Raw genomic sequence first — 9,659 nt, 5'->3', positions numbered from 1 at the left:
AGAATTATGAGAGACCACGTGTGGGAAACAGTGCTTCAGAGTAAGAAGACAAAATTAGGAGCACTTAATGTAAAACCTTTTAAGCTAAAAGGCTGAGTAACTTATATGTCTTAAAGTGGCGCTGGGGCAGGGTTTCTCCGAGTACTTCGGTTTCCCCTGCCAATCTTCATTCCACCAATTGCTCCACAATCACCCTCACCTATTGTATCATCTGGGGCTGGTACAATAGGCCAGAAGTGGCCGCAGTACAAGGGACTTAGTCCCACCCCACTAGCAGTAAAAAAAAGTATATGTCTTTGGTCCATTACCACAAATCTGTCAGTACCCTAGAGGGTCTCACAATGAAGAAGTTACACCACGTGTGTTGCTACCTGCATAATGCTGGTTTCTTGCTTGGCTTATTCTTTGACCCTGAAGATGGAGGCTACATGTTCTTCCGAAACGTCTGTTGATTTTGCATGAACTACACGGCGTTATATCCCAGAAGTTAACACTCTTGAATAACAAATATATTCTGAAAGATATTTAGAAGAGCAGATTCAGGAAATATCTTTTGACCTTTCGCTACTAGAGGTTACGGCGAGGATTGTTCTTTGTCATGTCTGTCCGCGTGTAACAAACTCCAGAGCCGCCGAATGGAATATCATGAAATCGGATATTGAGACGTTTTATTAAGATTTGTCGACGCACTACAGTTTTGAAGTCAGGAAACAAAAACGGACACTTTGCCTGAAGAGCTATTGGAGTTCCTGGACATAACTCGCTGAATATTAGTCGGGACGGAATCCAGTTTGGAACAAATGGCTTAGAGAACAATAAAACATTTCTTTATGTCCGATGCAGCATTTCCTTGCGTTCTACGGTTCTCGAGGTAGGTAAACAAAAGTGCACTAGAACTGTTAGTAGCTTGTTATCAGGCCACTGCTACGATCACGCCCGCTACCAGGAACTACATGGGTGTGAAACACGGCGAAGAGGGAAAAGAATGGAGCGGGAGTGTGAGTCACCCACACTATTGGGGTACGTGAGTGTATGGCATTGCATTGGGCTTGTCTAGCAGTTCACAGGAGAGAGACAGATAAATTATGCAGAATACTGAGGGATAAACCCCTCGGAATGGACCACGTGTAATAGTTAGAGGATGTCATTAAAATGTATGTTTTGCCGTGTGGACTACCTGGGGGGAGGAGGTCGCCCTTTGGGCGCTGCAGCTCATGACAACAGGTGCTGTAACCTTGTCAGATGTGTGTTTTGTGCGTGGGCCCGGTCGTTCACCCTCTGGTTGTCAGCTTGCAGTGCATACCCCTCCGAGATCACTTCAGGCTTCACGAAGTTCGTGGGTGGTGGAGGGGGTTCATTCATTAGCAACGCTATGTAGCGTCTCATTGTAGGATAATACGTAGGTCGTACTGAAAGTCATGAGCAACAATTCTTTGTAAAGCTACATGCTTTATTATTGACAAACCAAATACACCATCTCAATCTACAGACCTTTCTTTATTTTGCCACATAATCGCCACTTCTTTGTACACATTTCTCCCAGCGTTCTGGGAGTTTGAAAATCCCCCTTCTGTAAAATTCCGTTCCAGCCTTCCGAAGACACTGACGTACTGCTTTCTGAATTCAGCGTGCGTATGGAAATGTGTGCATTGGTGCGAGCAGTGTTCGAAGATGGGTGAAACATTTTAAAGATGGGAACACCAGCATCGAAGATGAGCCTCGGAGCGGTCGTCGTCGAACAGCCTCAACTGAACACAACAAGGAAAGAGTGGGTGAGATTATTCAAGATGACAGGCGTGTGACTGTGGACACAATAGCCCGAAAACTTGAAATAGGGCACAGTGCAGTACAGGAGATGATTGAAAGCTTGGGCTATAGAAAAATTTGTGCTCGCTGGGCGCTGCGGTTATTGACCGAAGACCACAAAAATCATATTGGAAGCAACTGCAAAGATGGGGTGGGAAGTTCTTCCACACCCCTCCGATAGCCCTGATCTGACAACCTCCGACTACGATATTTTCGGATTTGTGAAGGATAAGCTGCGTGGACAATGTTTTGAGACAAGGGAGGCAATTCAGAAAGCAGCACGTCAGTGTCTTCGGATGGCTGGAACGGAATTTTACAGAAGGGGAATTTTCAAACGCCCAGAACGCTGGGAGAAATGTGTACAAAGAAGTGGCGATTATGTGGAAAAATAAAGAAAGGTCTTTAGATTGAGATGGTGTATTTGGTTTGTCAATAATAAAGCATGTTACTTTACAAAAAATTGTTGCTCATGACTTTCAGTACGACCCTCGTATATGACTGATGAATTGCAAAGGATATGAAAGGATGCGGTCATGACCTGAATGAAGTGTATTTCGGTATTTGCATAGAAGGATCGAGGAAAGCCATGAAAACCCATAGTTAGGATAGCCGATGTTCTGACCGAGATGCCAACCGGGCAGTTCCTGAATAGGAGGCAGGTTTACTGGTACGCCAGCCCGCACGGTTACACGAAATGCTGAGAACAGGCCTTTTGTTTTGGCATGGAGGAGATTCCTGATTGAGAAGCTAGTAGTCGCTCAGTTGCGCAGGAGCCCGCCACTGAACTTTGCCCTCAGCCAGATGATTCCAATCCACATCCTCTGACCCTGTTCTTTAAAATATCTTTTAGTATCATCCTCATGTTTGTGTCCCAGGGAGTCTTCTCTTTAGGGTTTCTTAATAAAATTCAGTATGTATTTCTGATCCCTCCCATATGTGTCATACTTCCTCAATTTGGTCACTGTATTTGGTGATGGGTCCCAGCTCGCAGAACAACTTGCCACATTATGATGAGAGCCGTGTTAATATTTTACACCACAGAGAAGCGTGACGCTCTTTTTTGTATTCAAGTCAGTTGGTGTTCTCATAGACACACTAAAATCAATTATAACCAATTATTTTGTACATATAACTTTGGCTGTTTGACTTCAGCCTGTGTTCAGACAGTTCCAGCAGTTCAGTTACCATCTTATAAGTCAGTGTCACATTCAGTGTATGTGGGAAAGTGGGAACAAGTTCAGCATACGGTGAAGCTAGATCCTGAAAGCTGAAGTTTGCATATTCTGCAGAGGCCACAGGACAAGTTCACACATTGTCGTCATTGTAGCCATCATTACTCTTGTTAGGTCAAGAAAGACAGGATTGGTGGGGTGCATATGACATGCAGTACAATGTACAGGATCATCATGGAAACACAAATAACTGTGTTTTTGGATATCATCCATCGTCTTGTCTGTATCTAAAAACCATCCTCTTATTTTTCAAAACAACGTTTTGGAGACTGGGTTCTGTCTCCTTCTTCAAGTAAAACCTACTCAGTTGGGCCCAATCAATAGCGCTAGTCCTTGTCTCCGGACCACAAGATAGGAACCAACTCTATTGATTGAGCCCAACTGAGTAGGTTCTACCTGAAGAAGGAGACAGAACCCAGTCTCCAAAACGTTGTTTTGAAAAATAAGAGGATGGTTTTTAGATACAGACAAGACGATGGATAATGTCCAGAAACATAATATTTGTACCAGTGTACCATCGTCACAAATTTTTAGATATTGTAAGATATACAAAAGTATATATGGTATTCAGACTACACAACAATATTCTGTATTTTAAAAACAAAGAAGACACTACTGTATAAACATTAAACAGACGCAACATGTTTCAACCCTTATACTGGGTCATCATTCCGTAATCATGCAGTGTGCATTGACCACAGAAGCTCAATGACATGACTTCATGCTTTGGAGGGTTCTGATGGTGGTAGGTGCTAAGATTATTGCCTTGTGGGGAATGATGCTATGGAGTTTGGTAGATGGTTTCCGTTTTAGAGGAGCCTGCAGCCTCAGACTTAAGGGAAAAAACTCAAAGATCAAGGCATCTGGTTGCCTTGAAATGTTGGTTAGTTTCTGTCAAACCACACATCAAGCCTTATAGATGAACTGTGGGCTCCAGAGGGTTTAGCTGTCTTCAGTATAAGATTTGGAGTTACAGTACTTTTGATTCACATAATAATAAATTGTTTCTCATTACAGAATATTTATGCATAACAAAAATAATATATTTCTTGCTGTCATTGATATCTATTACAGAAGAACGATTGTGGGGTTGTGATTGAGTGGCCGAGCTCTCCAGTGTGTGAATTACTGGTCCCGTCAGGTGTCCACTCAACGTTGCACACTGATCCCACTCAAGGCAGCTCAGGTCAGACATAACTTTGAAGTTGTCCAGATTTTGAAGTAAGGGGAATTGTCTGATTAGTTTCATTTATATCTGAGGACAGAGTGCTGAGAGGAAGTAACAGGGCCATGAGGGAAATGGAGGAGCTTTGTAATTTATATTCTTACAGAATTATCAGATCAGGAAATAATTTTCCTGGGGAGTAAAGCGCGGCTGGCGCATAAGGCTGACAACCTTACCGCCATCTTTGAGCCGATTGTCTAGATAATGTGGGACCCTCAACGTCTCACAACCCTGTGGGCCTTCATGGCCTGTTACAGGGATAGCTTTACTTTTACTTTACTTTATTATCAGATCAGGGAGGATGGGATGGGTGGAGCATGTAACACATGTGGAAATCTTAGTCAGAAAATCTGAATGGAAGATATCACTTAAAAGACATAGACATTGATATTAATATTAGTAGGGATCTTAAAGAAATGGGGATTGAGGGTGTGAACTCTTATTCTTTAGGCTAAAGGTAAGGAACAGAGCTGGATCCTTGTGAACCCAGTAATAAAGCACTGGGTTCCATACAAAGCGGGAAATATTTTGCATGTCAGAAAGATTGGCAATTTGTGAAGGCCTCTGGCCCATGTTGCCCGGTGGTGTGTACCAAAGAGGGTCAGGTTGAATCAAACAGAGAAGTGGATTGATATGTTTTGTTTCAGTGGGTCTGGTGGTAGGCCTGATCATACTGGTGGCTGTTCTGTGCTTGTTGGTGCTGTATTTCAGAAAACCAGCGAACCGCAGCCATTTGAGAAGTCGAGTGAGCTTACTCCTTGGTGTGCGACACAATGGACAGTTCCACTACTCACGGGTGAGTAGGGCATGGCAGTCATTATAGTTTGTCACCAAAGTGTGTTTCTCCACTACTTGCCCTGTGGGGACTGCCCCCTGGGTTCTATCTTAATGTTTTCAGATTGTGTAGGTAGTACCAGATTTGATGTTATTGCAGCAGTGAATATTCACCCTTTCCCTTGCTTGTATTTGCAGCTTCACTCCCACCAAGGCAACATGAGAACAACATCCATAGGAGCTATTTAAGAATATTTGAAGCTCCTCCCATCTGTTGTTGCTATAGATTAACTAATGAAACAGATATCTAAGAATGTAAAGAGCCAAGACATGGTAACACTCAGCACATGTTTGTAGCAAGGCAGTAAATTCTGAAGCTGCTGGCAGAAGCCTTCTGATAGACAATAGGAAAGAGTTAAGAGTGCGGTCCTCTTGGATGTGACACCATGTCATCTGGTGGATGATCAGAGGCATTTTGAAGCAACTTGCTTCAAAACATTGGCAACTGTCTACAAAATTACATGATGTCACATCTCAGAAGACTACAGTTGTAGTCTGGTGTCAGTTCTGGGGCTTACAAAGTCATTTGTTGAATTCTGACTTGTGTTTGATAACACATGTTCTTACTTTTGGATGGTACTGCTTATCATGATATACCATCTGTGCCTGCATTACCTCTCCTATGTGTGCTGTTCAGTTGTCATAGACCCACACAAGGTCCTGCAGCAGGGATAGTGAACCTTTTTAATGCTGCTTGCCAAAATTAAGAGAAAAGCTTTGTTTGTATGTGAATGTAAATCTCATTCTCACCCACACATATAGGCATGCAAATTAAAATTTTGTTTGTAATTTGGTTACTCTGTCTTATTAAAACATTTATTTGAAACAAAATTTTGCATAGCAGCAGTTCATTGTTGCTGCTGGTTGCATGGAAAGTCAGTAGATGTGAATGGAACACGTGCAGTTCCTAATAGCAGGACACAAAGTTTGCTGTTGTGATGGGAGTAACATTCCATGTGTTTTTGTTATCTCCAGTAGCACTCTTCTGTGTAGCAGTAGTATTCTTAGATGTGCAGACAGTTACCATAATTTAGTGTAGTCAGAATACTTTGCTGAACCTCTGATCAGGAGTCAACACACTGGGTATATTTCTGACTGATATGAGACGTTTGTGTGAAATGGATTAACTTTTTGCAGATATGGCAAAATATAAAGTGGTGATCGATTCTCTATGAGAAGTATGGTACCTGACTCTTAATGTTGTTGCTTGTTGCTTGCTTGTTTTGCTTGCATGTCATAGTCAGCGAATCCACTTTGCATTCTACCTGTCCATTTCCATGAGATTCATTTTAATATTGTCCTTTCATACCTTTTTGAATCTTACCAAGCAGGTTTATGTAGTGTGGACAGAGTTTTATTCTGGAGATACCTCTTCAAACTTTAGCAGGTGTTAGGAGCAATTTGTACAGTTGTTGAATAACTTATCACTGAATATTTTTAGCTGTAGGAGTGGGATGTGACTGTGGCCTCTTGTACCGGTCCCCGGTGACAGATAAATATGGAGTATGGAGCACTGCTGGAATGGAAATGAGTAAGGGAAAACCAATGTGCTTGGAGAGAAATCTGACCCAGTGCCACTTTCTCCAGCACAGATCTTGTGCAGTCTACCCAGGGTCTGAATCTGGACTTCTCATAAGGCGGCCAATGGCCAACAGTCTGAGCTATGGCACAGACATGAACTGATTAACCTTTCTCAGGCTTTCAGTTCACCTCTTGCCAAAGGTTTCTCATTCAGAATTCTGTTATTGTTTCTTCCATCTAAGCAACATGTGAGCTGGGATAGCGCAGTCAGTCTAGCGACTAGCTATTGGCTGGATGACCGAGAGGTTGGTCTTAATCCTGGTGGGATTAAGAATTTTTACTTCTCCGTGTCATCCCCCAGCCTCCTATCCAGTGGGTACTGGGGGCTATTTTCCTGGAGTAAAGTGGCTGGGGGGCCGGTCACGGTAGCTGAGCAGTCTAAGGCATGCACTGTCTTTGCTCGCTCAGAAGCCGAGATCGTGGGTTCGAATCCCACTCAGGGCATGGATGTTTGTGTGCGTTTTTCTGTGTTTGTCTACAGGTAGAGGCCTTGCAACGAGTTGATCACTCCTCCAAGGAGTCCTACTGTATGTGTAAGATCTAGAAAAACCGAAGTGAACGTAGTTCGTGGAGGTAGGCCTAGGCCCACTGGGCTGTAGAGCCAAGGAAAAAAAAAAAGTGGCTGGGGAGTGAAACTGACCACTCACCTCTAGCTAGTGCCAAGGTCAAGAAAACGTGGGTCTGTACATCCACTCCCCTATACGCCTTCATGGTGTAGTGCATAACTTAGTTAAGTACAGAGACAACTTTACCTTTTTACCTTTACCATCTAAGAAATATGCGCATCCCGCAGTACTATTACATGAAGTTGCATTTTCTTGTAGCCATGATAGTGTGTGTTGTGTATATGAGAAAGTCTGCTGCCCTTAACCCTTAGACTGTGAAGTACTTCTTACAACTACCTAGTAGAAAGGCCTAGGGTGCTTGGGGATAAATACATTCACACATAGAAATCCTGAATATTTCCTCAGATCACCCTTCAGTGACATCAGAGTTAAATAGTGTGAAGGCTCGTTCATTCCTCTAGACATCATTGCTACCATGTATCGACAGAAATATGATACTAAGTGATTAACATCAAGGTGATCTCTAAGCCTGTGGCTGTTTTAATGTAAATATGGTGAGCCAGCTGTGTCGAGTTGTGGGGTGCAAAGGGTTAAGTGATGTGGTCCCCACACATTTCATGATTATCATTGGCAAAACAGCACTTTTTGAGTCATGGCTTTTCTTAGAAAATCTTGGCAGATTTGGTCTTGTTTTCTCTTCTTTGGCTTTTACAACAGTAATTCTTTTACAGAGCAAGTTCATGCAGCCTTGTGTCCCACCCCCAACCTGTAGAGCCAGGTCTCTGTATTTATGTCCCTCAGTGACAGGGTGGTCAAGTTATAAACCCAGGCACCAGGTTCCCTCTTTGTAGACTTCCAAAACTCACAGGGCTATGGTAGAAGTATTCTACCCTGCCTCCCAAACATTTCATGTGCTTAGAATGAAGGTTGAGGTTCAAGCAGAAACAGTGGAATCCTCTTCCTCTTTATACCCACAGTGCAAGAGCAGCATAGGTGAAGGCCTTAGATGTTTCTGTGTTCTTCTGGGCTTCATGCTGCCTAGTCTGGTAGGTTGGTACCATGTCAGAGGAGTACTCCTCTTCAAACTTTGGGGTTGATGGAGGCAGGATGTTTATCCAGAATGTAGGTACCCACATCATGAGAATGAAAATAACCCAGAACCCATTAGATATTGTAAAACCACAGTATGAATCTTCACAGCCACGAAAACCTCACATCTTACCAGTGTTTCTGTGTTGTTTATGTTGCGGATGATGTTTTTGGTTGCAGGACAATGACTGCGGTTGTGCTGAACTTTAGTTGACTCAGCAGGATAGTTACGTGTACATACAAGTTAGTGTGCATTTCTTTGTTTTGTTTGCTAACTGGGCGTGAGGTGAGTGCATGGAGTTGGATTTGGTAATTGCATGTGTGATGCATCATGATGTATGTTATGTGCATCCCTCAGTACGAGTGGGGGAGGCAGGAAGGGACTATTTTGAAGTGACCTGAAGCAGGGGAACTTCAGGTAACTGTTAACTGCATGCTGCTTACATGTAAATATAGAGACATAAATTTAACATTATTCTGGGCGTGGCATTCTGAACTCTGGCTGATGTTCTCACAGTGTTGTAAGACACATACTGAATTGAATATGGGTTTGACCCTATCCATTTCCCTCTTACCCAGTTCTATGTTTAGTAACCTTAAATTATTCATCTCAGTTCATACTAAATCAGATTATGATGCTTTATATACTAGGTGGTTCAAATATGACCGGGACTGATTTTTTTTTGTAAACAAGCCGCACTGTGCAGCAGCTGTGCGACCTTGAGAGAGTGAAGCCACAACCTCCACCCTCCCTCCTGTTAGGGTTAGAACCTGTTCAGTCCTGTCTGGAAGTTGCTAGAGTGATGAGTGAACAGAAGGTACCGTAGAGTGTGGAACAATGCATTGTGATCAAATTCCTCAGAGAAAATTCCTCCGCTGAAATTCACCACAGACTCCAACAACAGTATGAGGAAGAGTGTCTCTTAAGGACACATGTGTTTGAATGGTGTAAGTGCTTCAGAGAGGGCAGAGAGCGCACGGAGAATGAACCGCATGATCGTCAGCCGCAAACTTCTGTCACCGAGCCAAACATTGATAATGCAGATGTGAGAATAGGCGCATCACTACCAAGGAACTCTGAGCAATGCTGTCCATCAGTGTTAGTAGTGTAGAAGACATCGTGACATACCACCTGCACTATCGCTAGGTGAATGCACAGTGGGTACCATGCAGTTTGACGGACGTGAACAAAATGGTGCACATGCAAGTTGCCCGTTGTCTCCTACAGCAGTTTGAAGATGAAAGTGATGCATTTTTTAAGTCTATAGTGACCACCGATGAAATGTGGGTGCACTATTTCATTCCTGAGTCCCAGCAATCATCACG

At 43.1% G+C, this 9,659-nt stretch overlaps 1 protein-coding gene across 1 annotated transcript in view; it reads left to right on the top strand.

The window, feature by feature from the left end:
* Positions 1–735: 735 nt before the first annotated feature.
* Positions 736–9,659, top strand: part of LOC111862284 — a gene marked incomplete at its 5' end in the record, with an annotated part of 19,671 nt that continues 10,747 nt past the window's right edge. Inside the window, 3 exons of the mRNA XM_023847549.2 lie at positions 736–871; positions 4,113–4,224; positions 4,911–5,059. Coding sequence (XP_023703317.1) covers positions 736–871; positions 4,113–4,224; positions 4,911–5,059 — 397 coding nt within the window. The remainder of the gene's footprint in view (positions 872–4,112; positions 4,225–4,910; positions 5,060–9,659) is intronic.

The sequence above is a fragment of the Cryptotermes secundus genome, unplaced genomic scaffold (genome assembly GCF_002891405.2).
Source record: "Cryptotermes secundus unplaced genomic scaffold, Csec_1.0 scaffold559, whole genome shotgun sequence".
Taxonomy (NCBI): Eukaryota; Metazoa; Arthropoda; class Insecta; order Blattodea; family Kalotermitidae; genus Cryptotermes; species Cryptotermes secundus.
This window is presented reverse-complemented; position numbering and strand designations above follow the sequence as displayed.